The sequence below is a fragment of the Centroberyx affinis genome, unplaced genomic scaffold, assembly GCF_046629955.1.
Source record: "Centroberyx affinis isolate AG114_WGS23_722 - 3 ecotype Tasmania unplaced genomic scaffold, CSIRO-AGI_Caff_v1 ptg003351l_1, whole genome shotgun sequence".
NCBI lineage: Eukaryota > Metazoa > Chordata > Actinopteri > Beryciformes > Berycidae > Centroberyx > Centroberyx affinis.
Genome location: NW_027281347.1, coordinates 210,793 through 238,789, shown reverse-complemented (window position 1 = coordinate 238,789; position 27,997 = coordinate 210,793). Strand labels below are relative to the sequence as shown.

Below are 27,997 nucleotides of genomic sequence, written 5' to 3'. Positions count from 1 at the left end.
TCCAGTTTATTATCCATTTTATCCTGGTTGTTGACAAAAAACACAGAACCATTCAGTAATTTAAGCAGGCTTTTGCTTTTTTTTTTATTACAAGAATATTGATTATATTTTTGGTGTGCACTGAAAAATGAAAATACAATGTTCAGGTATTTTCTACACTAATTTGGTCGAACAGGCATCACAACCACCCAGCCAGAACACTTACACTCACCCAATCCACACATTAACATAATGCAAAGCTTAACGGACTGAATTTCCAACACGACGACATCCTCTTCGGTCTTTAGTTATTTGTATCAGTTGACAAAACACACATCAGCATTCACACACAATCCAGTCCAATTAACTACCCTAATGAGCACATCCAGTACCCACACAAATTCATACACACGCTACTGTTAGGGCATTACTGTTTGCAGATATTGATATTATATATAAAAATAAAACAGGAATTGAAACACCATCTATTTCATGTTGGTCATATACACTGTACATTACATGATAGATACATTATGGTGGTAAAACAGAACACTAAAAAGTACATGAACTGGCTATCAAACCTGGTCCGTAAAGGAGAGTAGACAATTATACCGACAGACTTCTTGGACTCACAATGATAGTGTGACACTTCCAGTGGCTTATTACAGTTAGCCAAGAGTTTTCTCAACAGATATGATTAAGATCTCACTGTCATAATCTAAACAACATATAAATCAGGTCTGCAACTTACAATAAGAAACAGAAACAGAAACAGTTATCCTTCTGAACCTGCCTTAGATTACAGTGGCTACTTGCGGGATTGTATTTCAAGAGGCACAATTACCTCATGATGACAAATCATTAGTTGCCATGGCAATGACACTTCTGTAAGAATACCTTAGTTTACTTTGATAAAAGTACTCAAAACATGAAGAATTGCAAATAATTCTTCACATGGCTAACTGGGAAATACTGCTGCATGACACGCCTCCTGGGTCAAGACAAGTGAACTCAATTAATAGAGGATTTTAATATTGAGATGTCCCAGACTGTTTCCATTTCATAACTCAAATCTATAATTCAATTCCTCTGGTGAACCAAGCTGACTGAGTGTAATATTGTTCCCAGTCCGGTGGAGGAGACAGCAGGATTAAGACTGGTGGAGGGGACAATTGTCTGCTGTTACAGTTTCAGCCCTGCAAGTCACTCAGCCTACATTTCCCCACTGGCTGGCTGTTTGGCAGTAAACACTTCATCACCAAAATAATCTTGTTATGAGGTAAGCGAGAGCACAACTGCCTCGCGAAATCAAATGACACAAGCCCCACTATGCCGCTTTTCTAGATATATTAAGACTAAAATGTCACAATATTCTCAGAGCATTTGAAACATTTGTTAGTTCACTGCTGTGTGGCAAGCTGAGCCCTTCTATGATCAAGTCAAATGAATACAGTACATTAGTAAATGTCAGATGTTACACAACCACTTAAGCAACAGGACTAAATCCAGGTGTTAAGATTCACACGGTTCGGTTGAGTTCAAAGTGCAGAGTCCTACTCCTCCTCTGTTGTCATAGCCAGAGGATCAGACAGTCCTCACCACTCTGTATGTGTCAGTTACCAGTGTCAGTCTTGTTGTGCGTCAGTTGTCTTTAGCCAGGTAGCCCATGTGTGTGTTGGTGAGGAAGTCACAGGTGGGGATGCTGCTGACCGCCTGGTGGACGTTCATGGCTGTGATCTCTCTCGGAGCCCTGGAAACATCATATAACAGCATCAGGAGTTTGAGCAGAACTGACAGACTGGCTGGAACATCGCTTTTCAGGCTCTGAACCTTTATCAGTACACAGCTTTGTTGAATACTCAATTCTGATTGGCCAATGAATGCATTCTGAGGTCTTTTTATTTCTGATTAACAGACTGCTGTTTCACTCCACAGACAAGGAGTCCAGTAGATATTATTGATGTCTGATCAAATTGACTAGCTTCACCTGAAGCCATCACTCCTTGTTTACTGGAGACAAACACTTGGCTAACCAGATAATAAACATGGAAGATTTTTCCAGTATTACTTAAATGAGTTATTCGGGGAGTGTGAAAGCTTTCATTGCTCGTTAGAGGCTGAATGTCAATCTTACAGATTTGTTTATGTTGCTAAAGTTACTTTCTGCTACAGTGTAGCCTATGGATGCTAGCTAGAGTTGCTGTCCTGCTGAACTATTTTTTTTGGCAGAGGCTTGTAAATTACTTTAGCCTGTAAAGAAATCACTGTAAATCAATATTTTGTGTCAAACAAATAATGTCTTAGGTTAGGAGTCGTGTAATACGAGGGATAATGTATAGGCGTTGGGGTTGACATTTTGCGATAACTGACTCGCTATACATTATCCTTCACAAACCTTTAAACATTTGTTTTCTAAACACCTATTACCAAACACAGACATGACTTTTTTTTCACTAAATGCAGCTAAATAATATTCTATTGTTCTGAAATACAATTTATTCTGCTGTCAAATTATTTTACTGTAGTTAACTGATTTTTGTTGTGAAAAAGTTCAAAACAATCTTCCTGAACACCAAATTGGTATCATAACCCCAGCCCAACGAACAAACACGCCAAATCTCCAAATAGTTTGGGCCAGCCCTAGATATGACAGTTTAAAAAAAAACTGTAAGAAATGGAGTACTAAGCAGATTATATGTTGGAAGAAAACAAAAAACAAACCAAACGAAAAACAGAGGGTGTATCTCTGACCTGTTTTGAGGGATTTGGCATAGGCCCCAGCCAGAGCTTCTCTCAGGATGTCACTGGTGAACTGTTCTGTAGCCTGCAGTGTACACACACACACACTATTAGTCATATAGAAACCCAGTCTCTAGTACAGTACAAGGGGAAACATGCAATACTGTACATGTCAAGGGCATGCTGAGATAATGATGAGCTATTCCACTGTAATTGGCAACTTCCCTGGCCTGCATAGTGACCCACCTTGAGAATCATGGCTTCGACCACTGGAGCAAATACATTCTTCTCCACCTCCACTGGCTGGAAGGCTACCCCAATCTGAGAAGGGGAGGAAGACACAGACAGACAGAGAGAGAGAGAGAGAGAGAGAGAGAGAGAGAGAGAGAGAGAGAGAGAGAGAGAGAGAGAGAGAGAGAGAGAGAGAGAGAGAGAGAGAGAGAGAGAGAGAGAGAGAGAGAGAGAGAGAGAGAGAGAGAGAGAGAGAGAGAGAATCATATTATGAATGGATAAAGGGGTGCAGCTTCTGCTAGTTGTTCTCAAAATCCTGTTATCAAAAGCAACATTCTGGAAATTAGGATTTTTTGTTGGTATTCATCAACTCTCTCTGTATTTGCAAGATCTGTTCACCAACCTCTCTCTGTATTTGCCAGATCTGTTCACCAAACAGAATAATCAAAAGTCAAGAAGTCTTTCAGCAAAGCATTTCCAAAAAGACCCAAAAAGAAGACATTTCCACTGGAAATCTGAAAAGCCCCACTTCCAAAAACCCAGAGTGGCTCCTGACCTGCTGAGCCGTTTCATGGACAAACTGGGTGGACGGGCAGGGACCCAGGAAGAACTTGGGCTCCGAGTCAGCCTCTTGTTCCTCCTCTTTGACCTTTAGCTTCTGGCAGGGGGGGTCACAGTGATGATGTCCACTATTTCATTGTCTGTCTCCTCTGGTTCCGTCTTCAGCAGAGTTTGCATCTGCTCCAGCCGCAGCACCAGCTCCTCACAGCTACCCAGAGTTGACGGGCACTCTGTGGAGAGATTGACATGTACATTTAACACACCAGTGAACAAACAGCAGCATAGCAGCAAGGCAGCAACTGCTTCAGTATTTCACTCTGATCGTGGCTGCTCAATGCGCGAGTGTCTGTTTTAAGGAGATAAAACTCAAAAGGAATGTAATGTCAAGCACCAAACCTTCATTGCTCTCTTTTTTAAAAATATTGCCTCATTTTACCAGCTCTGCAATTTGACAGGTAATTCAGTAAAATCTGTGCATGAGAGAGGGGGAGAGTGAGAGAAGAGACAGAGGAGGAGAACATGAACAGCACAGAGTAGTGTGTTGTTTGGGCTCAGGCAAGTGTGCGACTCACTGAGCTAAGCAGCTTCGTCTCTCACCCTTCAGAGACAAAAGACAGAATTAATTAGGACTGCCTGTGAATACCGGCTAAACAAAACACCAAGGCTGCACACTAGCCGCCCTCACACACATTACTGGACAGCAAACACATTACTGGACGAACTGGCAACTGCAGAAACACTACACCCACACTTCACACACCCTGGAACATAGAAGGGAAAATATTGATCCACTCTGAACTGCTGAGAACAGAAAGGGCAGGCTGTGAAATCACAAAAACAACTAGCCAAACTAAACGATCCCCCTGTAAAAGCTGTGCGCCCAAACACACACACACACTCCAAAACTCACCAGGCTCATTGTCTATTTGTGTGAGGATGTCCTCGATGGACTCCTCATCATTCTTGCGTTGGGGCTCGGGGTCAGGCGGGGTGTAGCCCCTCTGACGGCACCACTGGACCACCTCTCTGGTCTTTGGGGGAGTGAGGGCCTGCAGGCGGGGCGAGTGGTCCAACACATCCTGGACAACCCGCTTCACTGCCACCGCTCGCTGGAGCTACACACACGCACACACACACACACAGAAATGACAACATATATTGTGTAAAAATGTACATTAGGCCTAAAAGCCCAAACATCTTCAGCATAACCATGGACAACCATGTTGTGACTGGACAGCTTTTGTGTGTCTCTCTCTACAGTCCAGTATAAGCTACCTAGCTTCCCTTGTCTTCATGCTCTATTATAATGTGCTTTGAGTCCCCTGTCCCCGAAGTAAATTAGCAACCTGTAGATATAAATATCCTTGTCTCTGCTTGTCTGAGAGCCTGTTACAGTAAGAGAGAAAGAGGCCAGGCAGCGAAGACACAGGCTGGACTACAAGGGCCATTGATTAACCCATTAGGAATAGATGAGAAGGGACAACCAGGCAGATACACATCTGACCAGATAGAGGGGCAAGACAAGACATGAGGCAAGCAGAAAGCTTGCCAAGTCAGGAGTCCAGTGCTGAGCACACAGACAAATTAAACAGGACAGCAGAGCTCTAAACAATGCAAATTATCACTGACAATAACGGCACCCTCACCCTGGAATCTGGATAATAACAAGAGGCACAAGTATTGTCACTCTGAGATGTTGTTGAGTTTAAATTAAACCTTTATCAGGGGAATTTGCTTTGCTATTGTGGCTGTTGTGCACCCACACAGAGCAGTGAAAACATGATTCTGGGAAAAAACAGATTCCCGACCTGTGTTCTGATATTGTAAGCAAAGCAAAGAACAGAAGCATCACTCATATTTGAAACATTGGTGAATTCGTCAATCTATTTGATTTGTTCTGAAATGGTAAGACATTCTGATCATTTAGTGGCTATTTTTCCCTAGAAACATATTTTCATTGCTAATGTGCAGAATCTCATCAGTAGTCTGATTGCACATGGGTCTGAGGCTGCATGCTGTAGAGAGGCACAGAGAATGTACAACATCAAATTTGAATTTCCAACATCAAGCACACATACACAAAACAATAAAAAGTTACCTCTGATGCCCTGCGCTTGCCAATATTCCAGGAATAATACTGCTCTGTAGAGGAGGCACAGAACGGATGGGAATCTTCAGCTAAAAAAAACATTAACAAACAAAAAAAGATTAGATGGCTGGTCTGTTAACATTCAGTCTTTGTTTATGTGGCAGTGGCTTTAGGCATGTCAACTGGAAAGAAAGGGGAACCTCACTTACTCTTCTCTGGCACAATCAGAGGGAACTTCTTCACCACAGCAGTCAGCAGCTGCATCATGGTCTCTATGTGCTCGGTGCTGAAGAGAAAAAGTGTCAGACACAGAACCAGCAAACATTCTGCAAAATGTTCACCAGGAGGGGAAACTCTTGCCATAACCTTCTATTAATTACATGGTAGCCATCTGACAGCTTTAATAAAATGCAGCATTAGTAATCCCCACAGAGCAATTAGTTCAACATGTGAAAGCAGAGATGTAAAAACTGAAAGTGGTAAAAAAATATAGAGGAATGCCGTTGCACTCTGATGACTCTGTGTTAGTGCAGGTGCAGGGAATTAACGTTCTGATGAAGCTGAAACTGAAACTCAAAGTTTTCTCTTTTTCTGCACACTATTTTTTTCTGCCAAAAAATAGCTGCACTGTTTCTGCACTTGCACCTTTAACTTTGACATTATGCCCGTTTGTACTTAAATGTGACGAATTTGGCTAAATTTTTGTTCTATTTTGTTGGCAGCTTGCTATTTATTTTTAACAGCAAAAGCGATGCCGTGACTCGGTTCTTACTTGATGAGGTCGTGCGTGGAGTTGTCTGCCCCCTGCTCCAGCTTGACGGTGGTAGTTGTTGTGACAACAGAAGAGGAGACAGAAGAGGAGACGGGAGCAGTCACCGGGGGCGACGGGACAGCAGTGACAGGTGTGCCAGCACCTGGCTCTGTCTTCACTGTGGTAGAGAGCGACAGCAGACACCAGAAAGCAAGTGTGAGAGAATGATTCATTTCATACACACTGTCAGTAAGGTGGGGAGAGAAGAGGTGATGGATGAAAAGGTGCGGGATGGAAGGTGACAGGGAAGAGGATGGAGATTGGGAATAAGAGAAAGAAGGAGGGAATGAGAGAAGAGAGGATGTGAGGAGAGGGGATGTGAGGAGGGGGAGGGGTGGGGGTCTCCTCTCACCTTGTGCCAGAGGCAGGGCAAGGGAGGGGGAGGCCTGGCTGGCAGGACTGGGGGAGGCTCCAGCTCCAGCTGCTCCTGGGGTGGTGGTGGAGGTGGAGGAGGAGGAGGAAGGAGTACTGGAGACTGGGCCTTTAGACACTACTACACACAAGAAAATAAACAGGATGGATCAATAGCCTATATGGCAAAGTAGGCTTAATATTTGGATGAAAAATGAGGGGGGAGGAAGAGGCTATATGCTACAGACAGGACAGGAAAATATAAGGTACACTCGACAGTATGTGTATCTCTATCACAAATCAAGTCACCCTCTATAGTAATTTGTATTGGCAGAATAAGCCCAGTTCCACAGCACAAACTCAATAAAGCTGTTGCAGAGCTACTCTCCTCTTGTACTCTCCTTTATGCAGATGCCCATTACTGATAGACTGAACGTGGGCTGGCCCTCCAGAATTGTGAGAAGAAAAAATGGCCTGCACTCGAAAGGACAACATTGAGGCTTCCTTCATTTCAACATTTTTCTGTTCTGTTGCAAATTTCCAATGCAGAAAAGACAGGCTTGGAGCCGAGGAAGGCCAGAGGGCTGAAACGTCTGTGCATGCAAAAAAAATTAAATGAAGAAAGCTTGAATGTGGTTCTTTTGAGTGTGGACCATTTTTTCTTCTGACAACTATGTTTCACTGGTTTCACACACCAAAGTAGTTTTCCTCCTATAAAAATTGGGAGACTGTTGTATTTTTTTCAAACATCTGGTCCTCCCGATTGACAGTAAAATCTTAGGCTCTATTCACAGTATTCTGTTACATCACCACACGGCCATCTTGGTAGGAAAATAACAGGTAATTGTAATAAATTAACAGGTGCTTACAATCAAATGACAAACCAATGAGCTGTGTGTATTGTCAAGTGCCATACTGGTAGGAAATGCATGTGATATCATGGGAATACTATGAATTGTTTTTGTTCTTCAGGAACTCGCAAAAATTGTTCATATGGACAGTGATAATGAGGCTGATTGCTGTGCTGGCTGAACAAATATTTTTTGGGTTGGCTCAGTCACACTTACCTTTCCCAACAGGCATGAGTATGGTCTGCACCCCACCAGACCCAGTGCCCACCCCTAGCTGTTTGAGCTGGTTGGCCGGGATGGTCAAGACTGTCTGCTGGGAGCTGGAACCTCCAGAGTGGATCTTCAGCATGCCTGCACAAAACACAACACATCCTGGGTGGAGAGAGCTTTGGGGCTGGGCCTAGATTTTTACTGTATCTTGGACCCACAATCAAACCGGGAGAAAAGCCCAGTGGCACACGTGAGGTTTCTCTGTGCCTACCTGAGAGAGTAGTGCCCGTCTTCCCTCCTCCTGCTGCCATCCCGCTGACTAGCGAGGCTGCTGTGACCAATGACGTGCTTGCGCTCTTGGGCACGCCCACCACAGTCCCCACCCCCGCCCCCTTGGACATGCTGATGACCGGCATGTTGGTGATGCTCTTGGCAACTGTTACCACGGTGCCAGTTGAACCTGCAGAATTCTTCGTTATGGTGCCGGAGTTGCCGGCACCCTTGACCAAGGTGGCCACGGCGCTCTTTGCCAGGCTGTTGCCGGCGGCAGCGCTGGCATTCTTGGCCGCATTGATGACTGCTGCTTGGTTGGCTGCCACCAGGACCGGGTGGTGCTGGGAAGCAGGCTTCACACCATCAGCAGCCTGCATGGAAAACACACACAGCTGTCAGCTTTTTTTTCAGCTGGATGTAATATCTTGATATCCTGACAGGATTAGTACTACTTTTAGCATAGAGGGAGCTCTAGTCTCCAGGTGTCTTTCCTGGAGACTAGTCAGTATGAAGAAGACCCATTGTCATGTCTGCGCTCTCTCATAGTGAATGTCAGCCAACTAAGCAAAGACTGAAAAGATACTTGTGAAGTCCTGGGTCCTCATTGGAGTTTGGATAAAATGTTACACCAAGGCACCAGCCTTTATGCTGTAAAGCCATACCTGCTGACATAGACTTCTGAAAATAAGGGAGATTCTCCAGGACAATAAGTCCCTGCCCGCAAGACACACACACAAAACTAAACTAAAATAAAATAAATATTCAGCATAGAAGCAGTTGGATTCTCAATGTGGGCTCCTGGTTCATAGATGATATATAATTAATTGCATTTTATAAAATGAATATGGAGAGATCCCTGATCCTAAAATGATCAGTAATGTAAACTGAAAGCAAAATGATTCCCTCGTATTTCAGGCAGTCCAATAAATTTCAAGGCCAACTTCCTCTTGTAGATCACATCTGGTTATTCTGCTTTTCACATATTTTGGCACCCCACATAATTCCTAGTTAGAACGAGTGGAGAAAGGCAGAAGAAATGTGCAATGTGATCAAAGAGCATATTAGATGCATGCGTCACCAGTACAGGTGTGAAGACTAATTAATTATAATGAGAATTGCTCTGAAATACAGGAGACGAACAGAGGAAAAAACATCCCAGGAGCACACCAGATTAACAGACTAAAAATATGGAAGAAGCCCTGGAAAATAGGAGTGTGGACAGGTACGGTAGCCAGGATGGCACATACACACAAACACAAACATTTTATTTTGTGACTGTGTCTTAAAGGGTAATTCTGGCCCTGGTGAATGTTAAGCCCATTTCCCAGAGTGCCCTTTCTCCCTTATGACATTCCTCTCTCTGTGTGTGTGTGTGTGTGTGTGTGTGTGTGTGTGTGTGTGTGTGTGTGTGTGTGTGTGTGTGTGTGTTTTTTAGGTAACCTGTAGCTAGCGAGATTTTGTAGATCTCCTCCCTTTTACCCACAGATTTGTGAGTCAACATGTCAAAGAATAAAAAGCTTATTTAGCACCCTGATATCCGCATCCGATAGGCTTGAAATGAGGCAGAATGTCAAATCATTGAGGATATTAACGATTGTTGAGAAGTGCTGTCTAGCGCAAGCAAAGATCATGGTGAGAGTTTTGGGCATCTGGAGAGGTATTTTTTATTTTCACTTTTTCAGAATCCGACACTGTTCCAATGATACAGCTATGCTGCTATAGCGTTTTGCTTGTTCCAATGTTTACATTCTTGCCTAACATCATAGACACACCTACTATTGCGCCGTTACTGTTAGGTATTTCTGAATGTGCGCAATTTTGTAATGCTTTATTAGGCGAGTAAAAACAAAAATGGGTGCACACATCTCCTCAACTCCATCTCAGACATTTGGTGTCCAGTTGAATTTAAGAGAATAGCGTATGTCACATGATGATTGTTTCTCTGACAATACCATACAAAAATCCAAAGGCAGTTTTAGAAGCTGGAAAAAGCGCTCAACATTCACTGTGTCCTCTAAGAATTGGTGTTAACTGTCTTGTGCTCCATTCTGTTCTTCACTCAATTCACATTTGTTCTCCAGCCTCATTCAATTCCCGGAGTGAGCTGTGCCGATCAGGTCACTGGGTTTAGGGAATTCTCCAAGACAAAAGAGTCAATTTCTCTCTGTCAGGGTCCTGGCATTACAATTAACAGTCCTGGATGAGCAGTTTCTGCCATTCCAAACAGGAAAGCCAGGGCTGTGTTCCTCTGTTGCAAAAACTCTGTTTCTGTGTGTTTGTTACATAATGTATATATATTTGTTTTTGTGTATGTCAGAGCCTCCAGTAAGTATAAAGTCCTTCTGTGCCTCTCCATTTCTCAAGTTAATGAGGCCTGGCCACCGACAGTAAAGCTTTAATCACCCCAACCCCAACCCAGACCGCCAGTGATAGACTGCTTAAGGCTCTTCACACACCAGCTACGCTCCCTACGCTCCCTGACAACCACACCACTGGCCTAGCTACTGCACTCACTCTGGATCATGCCTGTTTCCCCTATATTCATACAGCAGCGGCCACCGCTGAACTGCTGGAAAATTGACCCCACTTGTAGAGAAATGTCAAGACAATGAAAAGTCATCAACCAGGATTATTCCTTGCCAAGTAATAGTTTGTTAGTTTTGCATAAGGTAATTATAGTGAAATTATGTCCTGTATCATGACTTAAATGATGAAAAAAATGATGCTGGAAATAGATTTTGGAACAAACCCTGGCTCCAGCACAGAGAAGCGACAGCAAACATATGGAAGAGACAGAGGACAACCAGAGCTAGAGGGCTGGAAGAAAACCTTACAGACTGATGTATATTCATATTGCACTCCCATGCAATGTGAATATGCAGTGAGGAAATGTTTGAATACGAATATAATCAAAAGTTGCCCAACTGACTGCAGTTCAAACTTGAGGAAATTTAGCTAGTTATGAAATTTTGGGCACTTGAAAGCTTCACAGTCAGTATGCATTCAGGGAATACTTCAAGACCATTTCTATTTAATTGCTGTGTCATATGAAAAGGCTTTAAGAAGGAATAGCAGTCAAACAGAATAAAAGAGAGAACAAAGACTGTCAAACTGGCCTGTTGCTGGCTGGTTGCCGTGGCAGCGCTGACAGAGCTTGGGGTGGAGCTAGCGGCGGTGATGACTCCGCCCGTCATCCTCAATGTGGTCGTCCCTGGCTTGGACAAGTGGCCTGCTGTGGCCGCGGTTACCGTCTTTACAGAGCCGTCAGACAACTTCACCTGCGCACCCTGGGAGCCGCCCACCACCTGTCAATCACAGAAAGATTGCAAATTTGAATTCATGATCTAAAACTAAATAGCAAACATCCACTTTCAACAACATAAATAGGAACAACAATATTTGTCTAAATGCAGCCTAGAGCAAAACTCTCCAGGAAGCCGGTGAGGTGGCAGTAAATTCACACCACAGTAAATCAATGCAAAATCCAAAGTGGTTTTCTGTCCACTACCCACACAGTGCAACTTTGTCCTAGAACAAACTTTGTTTTACATGTCCACTAAAATGCCGAACAGAAATCCCTCTACAACCCATTTCATGACAACACACATTAACCTTAAGTGGCTGCATTAAGCAGAACGTGGACGCGGTCTGTAAGAGCCACTCTGCAACTAGCCGCAGCATAGTCTCAGGAGTGAACAGTGGTGAGAAATTAAAATGGCCATTGTGCCGTTATATAAACTGAAACAGATTAAGCAGCATGAGTGGAAGTGTCAGCCTCCAGCCCAGCAGGACATGGGGGAGTTAGGCCTATACCAGCTGTTCCCTTGATGAGTCCTTCACTGTGCGAACCAGCCACACACTCACATATGTACTGTACAGATGGAAAACTGATTACACTAAAAATGTATTATTCCTGCTCATTCTTAACTGAGCATACTGCTAACATATTGTTCAACTCTCAAATACTACAGACTGTTTATCTGTCAAACTAAGTCAACTACTAAGACAATCCTCTGAAACTACAGCAGGCTATATGTGACATATGTGTACGGTTTGAAATTGATTCAAACAATACTGGTTCTAGCTAAAAGTAAATCTGTCTGAACTCCACAACAATGTTGTCTATAAATGAATTTTTTACTAGTGTAATGTTGTTGGAGACACTAGTAGAACTGACTCTCTTCTTGGGAGAAAAGTGGTTGAGACCAGAGAGAGCTCATCAAATTTACTGACAGAGAAGGAAGGAAGAAAAGGCTTTTTGGCAATCAGGTGAATTAGACAAAATTATTGCGCAAATCTCTGCCAAAACCATAATCATTAGCTCTAATCTGATAATCAGGGCATACTCAAACAACCCATCGCAGCCACAGACAGAACTGTACCATAGCCAACTCAAGGGTGGGAAATTAATTGTACCACACACACACACACACACAACGACAGTCAGTAACTACAGTGGCTTCCACTAGGACCAGACAGTGTAGAGGTCAAAGTGCTGACCTCCAGCTTCTTCCCCATACTGACCTGAGCCAGGATGGCCGCCTTGTGTCCGGCTGTCACCCGGATGGCCTGCTGGGTAACAGTTGCTGGAGATGATGCGGCGTGACTTGCTGAACTGGAACCCCCCTGCTTCCCTGAGCCCTGTGCTGGCTGGCCAACCAAAAACGTGCCCTAGGTAAAAAATGGACAAGCAGAGAAAAAAACATCCAACTATATTACAGTGACTCATTTAGGAATTTATTGGAATGGTTAGGGTCTAAATCTTGCTAGTTGAAACACATAGCATTAACACATCAATAACAACATAATAACAAAGTAACAACACAGTAACATAATAATAACTAACATGAATTAGTGTGAAACAATCTCTTCCAAAAAAAAAGCCCCAAAATAAATAAACTACAATAAAAAATAATTAAGACTACAAAATGGGGTGTAGTTTTGATCTTTAGTTTAAATTTAGGTGGAAACCACAGCGAAACAGTTAAGGACTCCAGCTTCATTAAATGCTGTTGGCTAAATGCACAGACAGCATTGTTCCAAAGCTGACTGCTGGATCAATGCTACAGTAATGAATGTGTCTAATTAAGACCACGCCAAGCTCAACTGCTCCACTAGAATACAAAAAAAACTGGGCTTCACAAAGGAAAGCAACGTCCTTTGTAGACAGTCTGTGCATAGAAGTCCTGTCATGGTATAAGGGGATAAAATCTAAAACCAGGTTTTGGTATTACATAAAGTGTGCTGACGAGTATTAGAAGGATAACGTGCAAAGCGTCTAAGCCTCCTACAGATTTTGAAAAGAAGTCTTTACACCGCTCCAAACATGCCACAGTGACAAAATACTCTAAAGAATGCGATGAAAAACCACAAAAACACAATAGAAAGAGAGAGAGAAAGAAAGTGTGTGTGCATCTGTGGGGTTTGTATTACAGTGTGTATGTAGTTCTACCTACCTGTGGAGTCTGTTTAAGGATATAGGACGTGTAGGAGAGGTTGGAAGGCAGACTGCTCGAGGAGGAAGAGGAGGAGGTGGCCTGGGAGCCTCCGGCGCCTGCAGACGAGCTGCTCTGGGACTGCTGACCTAAATTACACACAACACACATAAGTCTCAAACCTCATAAACAAACCCATTAGTCTTGATCCCAAATCTCAGATCATCTTTTATTCAATTCATTAATTTGAGTAATTTCAAATAAAAAAAAAATCATGTTCTATCCAGGACAATAGGATTTTGAGTAGAGCTATACAGTCCCAAGTGGCCCAAGTATTAGACATTGGTTTACTGGAATTAAATTTGTATTTCTGATCATATGATACAGGACCTTGTGAACCCTCTTAGATCTCAATGCAACTTGACAGGATGTATGTTGTGTGAACAATTTTGCCCCACAGTACATAAAGTATATTGTAGAACAAACAGTTGACTGTATGACTGACTCACTGTCCAGGGGTTGTGTACCAGCCAAAATCTTGTAACTCCCACCAGCATGCCTCAAGTTGTAAACAGTCACTTTAGCAGTGGGATGATAATGAACCAAGAGCAATAACATTCCTAATATGACCCTGTACCACTTGAGGCATGGAGGACAGTGTGAGGGCAAAAGCTTTTTGGGAAACTAACCCTGGATATCGAGTCAGCTATAGTCACAAAATTGCCCAACTCAAAATTCCATGTAAGAGATACACAGGCTTGCAACCACTGTTCCTTGTTGTTGATGTGTCACTGTATTTGGCATATGTTGTCATGATTTGAGACTGTTCCCCTTGCCACATTAAATAGCCTAATTTTACCATTTTCTGACTGATGTACCTGCAATTTGGGCACTCGCTATTTGGCCTCTTTGGAACTCTTACCTGCCTTCTGTTGCTTTGAAACATAAAAGCGGTGATTGTCAGACCACTTTTACAGCTGATACATACATACTGCATTCGGCTAATATGAGTCATTTGAGCAACTGCCTTTGTAATTGTGATTTAGGTCCTTCAAAGTTAAAATTTCCAACTGTTTTCATGTGATGTTTCTATTCAAGTGGACCCAGATTTGCTCCTGGGCTCCAGCATCAGCTCCATTAGGTGTTGCAGTTTAAGAGTAGCTCTTATTTGTATATTTATATCATGATATGTATACAATTGTGCTGTAATAGCAATTGTAAATATTATTATTTGTTTGTCTGCAGAGCAATACGGCCAAACCATGAATTTTCATTGTATTTACATTTTTCTAGCTGTGGGGGAAATTTCTCAGCTGTGGGGCGGCAACAGAGCTAAATGACAAACAAAGGAAACACTGTGTCCCTATTCTTTTGCAACTGACCGTGTAAGGTACCGTCCATAGTATGCAATGTGCCCTACCTGCTGAGTTGGAGGCTCGGAGGATAGCCCCCTGTGGGATGAGGAGCAGCTTGCCCTTCCCTGATGGGTTCTTACTGTTGGTGGTCAGGTAGAGCTTGGTGCCTGGAGGCAGGTTGGCCAGGTTGGCCAAGTTGTTGGCTGGCAGCTGAAGAGTAGCCATCACTGACACACACACACACACACACACACACACACACACACACACACACACACACACACACACACACACACACACACACACACACACACACACACACACACACACACACACACACACACACACACACACACACACACACACACACACACACACACAGAAAAACAAAAAACACAATTTTTATATTATTTTATACACTTTTTGAGCAATTTCCAAAACTTCAAGACCTGGAAAATGTCAAATTGATTTTCTATAGGTTTCCAAACTTCCTAGACCCGCTTTGAGCCCTTTATGCAATATGTTTGTGTGTGTCGCATGTACCTCTGCATGATGTTCAGGTGTGTGTGTGTGAAACCTAACCTCCACTCTTTCCACTTCCCGAACCACCAGCTGCCTTGGTGGCAGCCTGCTGACCAGCGATGCCACCTGCTCCACTGACGATGGCCTTAGCAACTCCCTGAGCCACCACTTGCTTCCCACCCATCACCTTGGAGCCAGAGGGGTTGCCCTTGGCGACCAGAATCTGTCCACTGCTGATAGCCACCTGTTTGACCGCAGACTGGAGCGTTGAGCCAACAGGGATGCCTAACATCTGGAAACGGGGACAATTCCCAAATATAGTTTCCAAATGACAATAACTTTTGATAAGAAAGACACATTTGTATCAGTATTAATCAGTAAAGGTTTAAAGTGCTTTTGTGCTTTTGTGTGTGTGTGTGTATGGGACCTTGCTAGTTGTGGCCCCTGTGGCCCCTCCTGCCTGTTTCTGGGGCGACATGGAGATCACATGACCTCCCTTCACTGCGACAAACTGGTGCGCTGCTGTGGCGGCAGGTTGCTGCTGGGTGGTTACCGTGGAAACCATCTGCTGCTGCTGAGTAGAAACTTCCCCTGGCTCTTGCTTGATAATAACCTGCACAAGGCATGAGTGCACAGAGGGAGAGGAAGACTGTAACAGAAAGGCCCTGGTGCTTTGAAAGACAACAGGTTCTAGGTATTGCAACAGTTGATATTTATTTATTTGGTGTATACTTTACAATCTAATAAAAATGACGTGAATCCCTGATAAGTATTTGGACTGCAAATTAAGATCCTTATTCTTCTCCAACAGGCAACAGAGAACAGGGTGGTGTGCTCAAAAGTGAGTTTTAAAATCAACACCATCATTTATTCATCAAGTAGGTGTTTCTATATTCCCCATCCACCCTAGTCTGAAGTACTAGGAGCCAGCAGACTGCAATAGAGACAACCCTAGAACCTCAGCCAGTTTCACAGGGCATAGTGAGAATATCCCTGCAATAAAACAGACATTTTAACTGAAATCGTATTTTATTGCCTGTGGATGATGAGGTGGTGGGAGTGGGTGGATTTTACTGCAGGGTTTTGACACCCTGTGTGCCTTGTCTGTGAGAGGATGATACAGAACCATGCAATTCACTCTGCAATGCCCCCCCCCCCCCCCTCGTCTTTGGAGTGATGTCCCATTTAAATAGCTTGCCAAGGCGCTCACATCTGCTGAAGATAGCACCCTGGCGTACTATTAATACCACACTGCCTTGTTAGAGATACAGACTCTACAGGGACAGGAGCGGAATATCATCTTCACACGAGGGGAACAGATCAGTAGAAGAATGTTTTCACCGATAGGAATCCACGCTGACCCCGACACCGACAAGATCATACCAACTCACCTTCACCCCCGAGGAGAGGAAGCTGCCGGTGTGAACTTTGGGGGCAGGAGAGCGAGTGCCCTGGGCCGCAGAGTGTTTGGCGGAGGGGCTTCCTGCGGGGTAATTTACACACAAGCACACACGTCAGTAAGAGAAAATGATGATTACACTGCTGATGGCTCACTGCTGTTCCTGCTGTCCTTTCCACAGACATCAAGGCTGTTGTGGTGTGAGAGGACAGATTTCTGTCAGGGTTACTTAGCGGGGGTGTGTAAGTGGGATTTAGGCTGCACCGCACTAACTCGGCGAGGGGAGATGTGCTAAAGCTGAATTCTTTACTTACTGCACCGAAATTTTTAACCTAAGAGTGGTGAATCAGCGCCAACGCCCACATCAGCCTCATCCAGCTTGATAAAACATCACTTAGTAACACTCCGACCCCACTGCTAGATCTGGTGGAGCCGCGCATTTGCGGAGGGCATGTGGAAGTGGCTGAGTGGGCGAGAGAGTGAGCGATCTAGGGGAGAGAACTCCTGATTGGAATGTGAATTGATGCTGCTGCGAGGAAGCGAAATACAACAGCTAGGGTGACGGGTGTTGACTCTGCTCCACTTTAAGTTGATGCCGACACACTGAGCAGTTGTTAGATTTTATAGTGAAATGCAAACTTTGAGGGCATCGCAAAATTCACACTGTTGTTGGCGGGTATGCACACACACGCGCACACACACACACATACAACTTGTTGTGACTGTGTAGGCTCATCCAACTTTCACCATATCCTCTAATCTGGCCATGAAACACAGCAGCTCAGTCACCATGGTAACCTCTCATCCAGCAACGATGCTGCTGCCTCACCACACGTCATGATTTATGAGTGCAAAACAGGGACAAAGGAGAGAGAAAGAGAGAGAGAGAGAGAGATAGAGAGGGAGGGAGAGGGAGAGAATAGAGGATGGGAGAGAGTAAAAAGAGCTAGTGTCCAACATTGCTGGATAAGAAAAAAAATGAAAGGGGGGAAAAAGAGGAAGCGGACAAGCAAGAAAAAAAGAGTACCACTAGGCAAAGAAGCAGCAGAGAAAAGAGAGAGTGAGAGAGGGAGACAGAGGGAGGCCGGGGGTGTTGTTCATCATCTGCACCGCTACAGAGGACATTCTAAGCAGCCATTTTCATATTCTATGTGGGCGGCTCAGACTCTGCTTCTCGATGTGCTGCAGGTCCACTTCCTATATCAAGCGCCACTCTGACACTGAGTAGGAGTTGTGTACCTGTGGAGGCGGCAGACGTGGTAGCCATGCCAATCACCTGGCCCGGCTTGTCGACGATGATGTAAGGGTTGTTGAGCACCGAGGAGGAGCCCTGTTTGCTGTGGACAGGGGTGGAGGTGGTGGGGGTGCGGGGCAGGGGGGAGTGGCTGGGGGTGGAGATGGGAGAGCCTGGGAGGAGAAAATACACAAAGTATTAGCCGAATAATTCTCCTTAAAAGTGTTAATGAGGACAAATGAACATAAATATGAAAAAAGCTCTTGTGGTGGAAGAACACGTTGGGATTTGTTGAGATTTAGCGCAAATTAAGCCGTTAAGGCAGATTTAGAGTACTGTAATCTCAGTCTAGAGAATATGTGACAATAGGTGTACAACTACATAAAATGTGTGGTCACTGTACATCAAGATAGAACAAAAATTTTCTTCCACATTTTTATGAACTTTTTGTGCAATATCCAAACTTTTCTAGAGCTCTTTTTTTTTTCCTTCAGTTCCCAGACTTTTTACATCTGCTTGGGAACCCTTTATTTAATATGTTATGTGCTGTGTGTTTGTGTGTATGTATGTATGCAGTGGATCTCTACTCCCCCACCTTGCTGACCAGCGATGTCGCTTGCACTATCACTTGTCATGTATATATTCAATTTGATTTGTTGGGATTCAGTTAAATTTGTGGTGATTTGGTCCAAAATAAGCCGTCCGCACAAATTCAGAGGATTGGGCGAAGAAGAAACTATTTTTAAAAACACCTCAGAGGTTTTTGGACCTCTTTCTACAAGATTTGCCTAGAGCTGCAAATTTGTGCCTTATCCACATAAGAAATCTTGTTGAGTTTATCCTCCCTGAACAGCACAGTGCATTCCAGACTTGTGCATATCAAATAAGTAGGCCAAGTGAAAAATGAACATCGACACCAGGGAACAAAATGTGCAAAATACAAGAGATGGAACAAAAGATTGAATATTAGAATTTCTCTGAAAAAATGTGATATGAAATCAGTAAAGAGGCAGTAGTCGTACAATATTTCCCAGCGGTTGTAGTATAATACCTGAATTAAAAAAATGAAATTCAAAGGTTTTTCAAGTTTGAAAGAGTGCAGTTATATCAGAAAGATAGCAAGTGAAAGGGTGCTTCTTACTACAGCTTTATCTGACTTTGAATGACAACCCGCCCCCACTGTGAAGGACAGAAAGTATGAGACACTGAAAAAAAAAAAAACCCTAAAAATGTATACATAATAAATTCAAAGAAGCATTGTGATATTTATGTAGAATTTAAACAAGAGCTTAAATTGGAAAAGTATCTGTTGCATGAAAACCAAAAGTATAGACAGGCTATCTGGAACTTTAGGGTGAACAACACCAGAATCCCCAAGGTCATTGGACGATATAAAGGGCTGGATAGAAACCAGAGGATTTGCGACCTCTGTAATGATAACCGTGTGGGTGACGGGTATCATATTTTGTTTGAATGCAAGAATGTAAACATAATTAATTATAGAGAAAGGTATTTGCCAAAGTATTATTTAAATCGCCCATCTATGTTTAAATTAATTTTGTTATTACAATCAGATAGGCCAAAACTTATTTGTAAATTAGGTGCCTTTTTGAAGAATGTCCTTCCTCTGTTCAAATAACATTTGTTGTACTTCAGCCATGCCTTGTGCTATCGTTTTGTTATTATTGTATGTTTTGTTTGTGCTCCATACCATGTGATCATGGTCTTGAGCCATATAAATAAATGAAATGAAATGGCCAAATTTTGCCAGGTGGAGATGGTTACCTGAGACAATTTTACAGCTCATGGTGATTGGTTGGAACGATTTCCCAGGAGACTCAGCGGGGCTGGGTGGCTGTCCCTGAGGGCCAATCTTACAGCTTGCCGTGATTGGCTGGAAGGCGGAGTTGCCATGGGAGCCCAGAGTGATTTTGTCGCTGGCTTTGGGTCTGGCCGGGGTTCGTTCGCCAGCTGTGAGGCCTGTGCCATGTCCCCCTGCAGACCTCCCCGTCTCGGCTTTGATGAGACCTGGAAGGGTACGGGAGAGCACGGATCATTAAAGCTCACTCTCAACCTCATCTAGAGTTAATTAGCGAGACTCATCCTGGCACACACAGATATAGTGTGTGGGGCAAGGGGGGGGTCGGCAGAAGAGAGAGAAGATAAGAGTATTGTAGAACCAGGTAGATAAGGGGGGAGAGAGAGAGAGAGAGAGAGAGAGAGAGAGAGAGAGAGAGAGAGAGAGAGAGAGAGATCATCAATAATTCACTGGCCTGTAGAGAAAAGGATTACAGAGGAGAGCAAAACCACAGAAATTTGGCCCACTCTGGATTAGAGGATGAAAATGAGTAATGGCCAGTGGGATCAAAGTGGCACGCTCAGTGCTAAACAAACTAGTTCTTGCACTACAGTTCACGCAAATGTTACATTACTCCACCAGAAATGTGTTTAAATATTACCATGCAGTAAATTAACCCCTAAAGTTCAGAGCCAAAAAGTCCACTGCATTTTCTTATCTAACTTATTAACTTATTCTATAGTTTCTTATCTTCTTATGTGGGGAGAATAGAGGATAAATAGGGGAGAAAAACAACTCCTCTCAAAGTGAAAGAATGGCAGACTTTCCCATAGTATCCTTTAATTATCGATATCCTATAATTGGGGAAGCAGGTTGACCTAGTGGTTAGAGAGACGGTCACGAAACCAGAAGATCATAGGTTAATTCCGCACAACAGTCAATATCAATAAAAAGCCAGATGTCCTGTCTAAATTGCCCACAACATACATGTCCTTTGTTCATGATCACATTTGAAAGGACAGAGTTTTCTGTGCGTGTACCTTTATCTATGCTGGAATCATGCAGGGTGGGAGAGCTGGAGCGTCCGGGAGTCTGGGTCAGAGAGGCGGCGGACGTCGGGCTGGCTGCTCTGTGAGTCACCTTGGAGGAGGCCTGAAAGAAGTAGTCCTCCCCTAGAGAGTTCCTGTGGAGCTCCACATCAACCACCTGGAACAAATATAGCTTGTCATCAGAGTAATGCTCTGAAAGCAAGTGAACGCAGGAGAGAGAAAGAGAACATGTACAACTTACTGTTTCTGCACCCAGTGTCTGCAGCCCAGTATACGTTCTGTCCAGCTGTAAACAAAAAGAGAGAAGTGGAAATAAAGACTACGACTGAGTTTAGGCAACATAATAAAAGGTAGAGGACTGGGTAAATCTGTTGTGAAGACTATTAAAAGTTATAAATTCAACCACTATGAATAAATTATGAATTGTGAATGATTCCTCATAATAATAATTAAATCAAATGACAACATATTCTCAAAAGGATTTAGTAATTTATGCAATTTTTTTTTATATATATATATATATATATGTCAACCTAGTTGTACTTTGCCAAGTGTGCTTTCACAGTGCTGCCAATGCTCCTACATTGGAACAATTTTTATTTGCAGTTTCTTTACATCATTATGATCTAGTCATACATCTTGCCTGCACTGTATGTAAGGGTCTGTCTGGTTTTAGTGTCTGAATCTTGCATTATGTAACGGGTCTGTCTGGTTTTAGTGTCTGAATCTTGCATTATGTAACTGTCTGGTACACCAACACCAACTAACCAGATGAAATTCCTTGCGCACACACTGTACTTGGCAAATTTAAGAGATAACAAATTATTTTTTGTTATTTATTTTTTGTTTCATTTGTAATTTTCCAGTGACAGAGACAGAAGTCATCAAAGAGAAGGGGTGCAGTGAATATCTGACATGAATATCTGATGTCTCTCAAACTAAAGCGGAAGGTGAGTTAACTGACTCTGATGCAGCCTGACCTTTAGCTGGTGGATGATGTCGATGCGTTTGTTGCGGGCGTCTTTGAAGTGGATCTGGATTCTCACGGGAAACTCACCCCAGCCTCGCCGCGTCAAGTGGAAAGGAGGCTCACTGAGGACAGACACATGCAAAAAGACTTATGTAACATCATTAATATACGCATCAGAGAGAAAAAAAATAACTATTGAGGATGCATTACAATGATTTTGCAAAAAAAATGCTAATCTCCTACCCTGCTTTCTGACTCAGTTGGAGTTAATAATCTCCTAAAATCAATGACTTGAAGGTTCCTCTCTCATCTCCTCTCTCTTTGAAGCTTGGGGTTTTCATCCCCACAGAACAGAGACTGATCTGACTGCATGCATTTATAAGGGCATGTGTATGTGCAAGTGTGTGTGTATGTGTGTGTGAGTGCGTGTACGTGTCTTTGCAAGCATTAGAGGGAATATGTGTGTGACTCTACGAGCGGTGCATTTGTTTTTTTTCTGATGTGTATTTCTCCCATACATCTACACTCAGAATGTGTCAGTCAGCAAACAGCATTGGGACTGTGTGGGGTTCAGCGGGAATGAAGACTTGAGTCAGTCGGTGGGAGCTTATGTGGGACTGCTACAGCAACGTGGGCGCCTTGTCAGCTAAAAACAGCCAGGAGGCTATGGCTCAGGATCAGAATTGCTGACTGATAAAAGAGATCATTCACTCAAAAGCCATGGGCAAACTTAAATCCTTTACCACTTTCAGAGGATAAGAACTAAAGTGAGGCATCGAAACCTCAGCACTTGAGGCCACCAAAGTTCTGTACATTCTAGATAATAGATCTCTTCCTAGCTGTGCCATAAAGCAACCGCTCGATTATAACTCTGCATGCCACGCTGATCTCCACACCTCGGCGCTCTGGGCTGAGACAAGCCCTCAGAGACACAAGCTCTTCTGAGTGATTACACTGTGTGCATGTCATGAGCTGGGTGTGTCCACAGTATTAGTCATGTGTTGATGCTGACTCCTAGGCTGACTCATAATGGGCTAAATAACGTCATAGCACTCCACCTAAGCATGTGTGTGTCCAGTCTGCAGGGTGAACGGCTCTTTCTCAGTTTGCATAAAAGTTGACCATGGGTAAACATTCAGTTGGAGTATTTCTACTCAAAGGGACAAACATCAATCATAGCTGACCATCAACTTAATGAACTTATATATATCTTGTCAGGGGATGCAGGCTGGAGTTCTGCATCATCTTAATGTCCACAAGGGGGCGCTGTTAACAGTTTTTTTTCCATTGCTGTGTGTTTACAACTGAGATCTGTGCAACACAATGTGAATCACAAGCAACTGTTTGAGCTCCAGGCCCTTTCTGGACTCAATAGCTGATCTGAATGTTGTGTTGAAATCCAGACCGAATTGGAAATGTCACGCAATGATGAAGACTGGCTCCTATGCATCCAGGTAGTGCTGTGTAATCCAAAATTGTTTCTTCACTCTCGTCAGCTTGGCAAGTGCTGCATGGAAAGGGGTGGGAGCAAACTACTGACCTAGAATAATATCGTAGGCCTAGAAGTAAATATTGTGTCCATAGGCAACGCAACACCACGAGGGCAAATCTGTTTAGAACAAGTTTCTTCCCGTTTCTCTACTTCTATTCGTGCCTGAGGCAACCACATAAGAAAACAACACCCAAGCGATTGTTTCAATAACAAGAGAGAAGCCCTGCCTATATCGGTACACACGTGCATGAGCAACAAGTGCACACAGACACATGCTTTGCCTCTCTCTCACATGCGCAGACACACACAAAGTGGCACACACCTGACTTCCACCAGGTCATTGGGCTTATAGCTGGGATGCAAGAAGAACCAGACTTTCTTTACAAAATGGTCGATGCTGGGCTCCCTCCTGGAGCCTCGGACGTACAGCATCCACTTATGGGTAGACTGGTCATTCTCTTCCCGCTTGTCTGGAGGGATGTACCTGAGGAAGAGAGAAAGAGAGGAAAAAGAGGCAGAGGGGGGTAAAGAATTAGGTTTGAGTAAAGGTGAGGGATGATGGATGGGGGTGAGACAGTTTGACACAGTTGAGAGAGAGGGCTTAAAGATGCACTGGGAGAGAAAGTAGGTCACAGGGTACACAAAAGTGGGAGGGAGAGACAGTGTGTGATAGACAGGTGGGCTGGCAACACTGTAAAGCAGCTGTAACCGTTTCTGACAATTGTTTGCATTTCACTAAGAAAAGGCACTGGGGAAAACTTCCTTGAAGGGGAAAGAGGGAGGGAAAAAAAGATGAAAGACAGAGAGGCTGTCTGGGACACAGCCAAGAAAAATATATGGTGTACACTGTGTATAGAAAGATTATCACATAGATAGTCTGCACATTAAACATTTCACACAAACATTTCAGCACACAGCTTTACAAAGAGCCTGTCACATAGAATTTCATTAAATGATGAATTAGTTGACAGTCAAGTTAAACTCGTTGACAGTTCATCCCATTTGTTTTTCATTAACTGTCTATAGTAGCTGTCGTGCCAGGTTTAGGCCTTTGTATTGTGTAGAGGTATGCATTATAGCACAGGAAAAATAACAGTATGTCTCATTGAGCCCTTGAGATATATATACACTGCATGAGATCCATGGGTCTCGTCAATCAAGCTTCTAAGAATTTGTGCTGATCTAAGATGTACTACATATCACACTGAAACAGATGGTCTGGGAGAGTTGTCAGTTATCCTGATCAACACTTGATAAATATAGGCCCAGGGGGAAAGCGATTAGTCAAGAAAATTGGCATTCAACGTTTTCAACCTGCATCAAGATTGGGCTTGCAGCTAACCTAAATTATAATTCCACTCTTAACTGAAGAGCGATGAAAAAACAAGACATTCTAAGAAACTCAGCAGAAAGGCTGGGCTTTCAAACACTGATAAACACAACAAAAATGTTGAGGAAAAGACAGGGCTGGTCTTGGGGAGGGGACAGAGAAAATGCCCATGAAAATAAATATGAGATGGCACAAAAATGCCCCCGATAACAAGAAGTTCTGTGCATTTCACCCTGTTCAAAATTTTTCATTGAGTTGTCAAATATTAATGTGTGAATGCAATTACTTCTCCCCATGGGCCACTGTAGGAGATTCATCTGAGTCTATGAATGAAGGAATCTTTCCAGTGCATTCTGGACCAGAAAAATGGAGCGGTTTTATGATCAGAAGTAGAAGAAAATGCCAACCCCACATGAATCACTGTGTCAAAAAAAACAATGCAGCAACAACAACAACCAATATCGTAAAAAACTAAACAATTGAGGTATAGAGGTATAGAGAGGTATAGAGATAGACTGACTGAAGAAGAGAGGGGGAAACAACACTATCCTCTTCTGTAAGGCCTGCTGCCAGTGTGGGATGTGTGGTTTGTTATGATTTAAAATAAAACAAATCTTAGCGGTGCAAATTGTGTGTTTACTTGCAATGCAAATGTATTATTTGATAGTATAATCCCCTTAAAGGACCAAAATGCTCTTAAAGATCAGATGAAGGGGAGTTAAAATGCCCTCTGAAAAACACCCTGTTTTACTCTGTCTTGGGGGCACTGTAGGTCATTAATTTTGCACATTCTGTTTTTCTCTGGCATTCCTTAAGTCTCTCCTACTCCTAACTTTGGTACAGCTCTCATACCACACCACAGACCACCCAATAACTCTCCTATTAAAACACAGCAGGTGAGGAGACAGTACGCACATTCAGCTTCTCTAGTAACCATATTTAGCAGAAGAAAAAAGAACAGGGAGGTAATGTAATCTGTGGGGAGCGCTGTGACCTTAAGCTAGGCTGCATCTTTATAATGCCCTCCTATACTGGACGACCAAATCAAAGTGGTAATGCTCTTTCATATTATGGTTGCCTACTCTAAATACTGCCCCTGAGTTAAGAGTATGATTGAGTCAGTATAAGGTGTTGGATTAGATAGTAAGGTTACGTACTTGGACACATTCCCCACTACAATCGTCTTCTTTGCGTAGAGTCTGGAGGCCTCATCTCCAGTGGTGTGGTAGGTCACCCTCTGCTCCGCTCCTGCTGACGACGGAACACCAAATGTGTCCTACAACATATAATGGAGAATTAACGTGGCTTGATGAAGGATAAAAAGAAAGCAAGATCAATGTTAATGCCCATTTCCCATCCATCAAATGATTAATAACCCAGTCATCTCGGCCCACTGAACTCACCTTGCCTGTGTTGCGTCCAGGCCTGCGTTCCTGCCTGCTGCTGTCCTCTCTCCATGCTCCCTCTCCATCCCTCTCAGCTCCCTCTCCTTGCTGTGAGAGGGACTCAGACTCTGAGGGGGCCAGAGATGGGGTTTCAGAGCCCTGGTTGAGGGGGGAAGAGGAACGGGAGGGGGATTCCAGGAACCGCCTGATGGCTGGATGATTCAGCACTGCAGGGTCGCTCTTCGATGCCTGCTGGGTAACACAGGAATGGTGATTGTTGCGACCATTACATCTCACTTTCTTACTGCAGCCAACAACTGTTACGGTCTAAATATTCAGAAAGAAATGTACCTCTGGGAGCTTTGTCAGCCCAGCGTTGGCATAGTAATTGGCCACTATGCAGGCCCTTAGCTTGTCCATCATCCTCCTGGCTTCATTGAGTCGCTGCAGTACACATGGAGAAATTATGAACAAAATGTACTACCTCACATTGTTACCAGGTGGCAACTACAGAAGGATTCCTTTCAAAAAATGTATTTCATTTGAGAGCAAAACAGTTCATTCCCGCATTACAATACAAATACAAAACAACACAATACAAAACGTTTCAACTATAATCCAGTTACCTGGCTAATCACATCTATCTCGTGCTCTTTGTTCTTCATCTCCAAAGAGAATTGCTCTCTGATGATAGCTTCAATCTTCTGTACTGTTGCCTCCCGGGCTGTTAAAGTGAGCACACAGGAGAAACAAACAGAGATTAAGTACCAGAGAACATAGGGGCAAGTGAGTGTGGTTAGTCGGAGGGAATGTCACAACACTTTGCCAAACACCTGAAGTAGGTGTATTGACTCTGTGCTCATAATCTTACCATTATGTTCAGCCACTTTGTTTCTCTTGCTTTCCTGGACCAGTGAAATGTCTTCATAGTCTGGATCATTATCCTCTATTTTCCTTTTGATTCCTGACATGACTGCCTACAAGGAAAAGTAGAACAGGAGAGAAGAAAATGTGAATGGCTAACACATCTATCACATCTATGCTCGAATGGGCAATTGTAAAGATACTTAGCATCGAGTTAGCCTGCTAGCAGAGGTGTCGCCTTGTACAGTCATTACCCGCAGCTAACGTTAGTATTAGCTAGCTAGCCAGCTAACATAGTGCTAACATAATACACGTTAGCAGACGGACGCCTTCACTACAGCCCCGGGTAGCTATCTACCAGCTAGCACTGTTTTGTAGCATACTGTTGGCCCATAATTTGAGCAAATGAAATTCATCAATAAAGCTAAAATGATTTACCTTAACATTACATCACAGTGTTACACTCTCACGGCCTATGTGTTTGAGAAAGCCGTCTGTACTCGTCCGTGCAGCCGGCAGCCGCTAACTGTAGCAAGCTAGCCTGCTTAGCTAACGTTAGCAAAGTTAGCACACTCATGCAGACACAGATACAACGTGTTTTGAAATGCAAACTTACTGGAACAAGCCCTGCGGACCAACGTTTCTCTGTGAGGCGTGTGCTTTAATTCAATGTCAGCATACCTGTGTGCTATATTAATCTTAAAGACTCATGTTTCGTGAATTGGTAAATCTCGAAGAAGACATGTCAGCTAAAAAGTGGAGATTGCCCTTGCACTTCGGGAAAATGGCCACCAGGGCCCACTATTCTACAGAGCAGATGCCTCAGGAGCACTGAACAATATGCAAACTGAAAAAATAGTTTTTAATTACTGTAGAAGTCAGTATGACTACACCTCATCATATGTATGATGACCTTACAGGTCACCTCTTGTTTGCTTATTTGTGCTCCTGCAAGCTAGTTCTCCACACATGTTTGATAGTTGTGCATAAGACATTGGATTTGGGCTATCACATGCGCACGCGCACACACGCACACACACACACACAGACACATACCACAAACACACAC

General features: G+C 43.4%; 1 protein-coding gene across 1 annotated transcript; it reads right to left on the bottom strand.

Annotated features, from left to right (window-relative positions):
- Positions 1–71: 71 nt before the first annotated feature.
- On the bottom strand, positions 72–27,572 carry yeats2 (YEATS domain containing 2). Its single transcript, XM_071538813.1, is given in 33 exon segments — positions 72–1,729; positions 2,731–2,743; positions 2,746–2,803; positions 2,965–3,039; positions 3,506–3,621; positions 3,624–3,740; positions 4,154–4,156; positions 4,421–4,625; positions 5,609–5,688; positions 5,809–5,885; positions 6,372–6,528; positions 6,763–6,903; positions 7,829–7,963; positions 8,094–8,466; positions 11,212–11,400; positions 12,620–12,766; positions 13,552–13,679; positions 14,951–15,112; positions 15,468–15,699; positions 15,835–16,020; positions 16,799–16,890; positions 18,046–18,213; positions 19,826–20,056; positions 20,879–21,044; positions 21,129–21,173; positions 21,868–21,979; positions 23,672–23,833; positions 25,837–25,955; positions 26,083–26,316; positions 26,416–26,508; positions 26,691–26,788; positions 26,936–27,041; positions 27,545–27,572. Coding segments are annotated over 32 exon segments (4,323 nt in total). The 5' UTR covers positions 27,036–27,041; positions 27,545–27,572; the 3' UTR covers positions 72–1,620.
- Between the last annotated feature and the right edge of the window lie 425 nt (positions 27,573–27,997).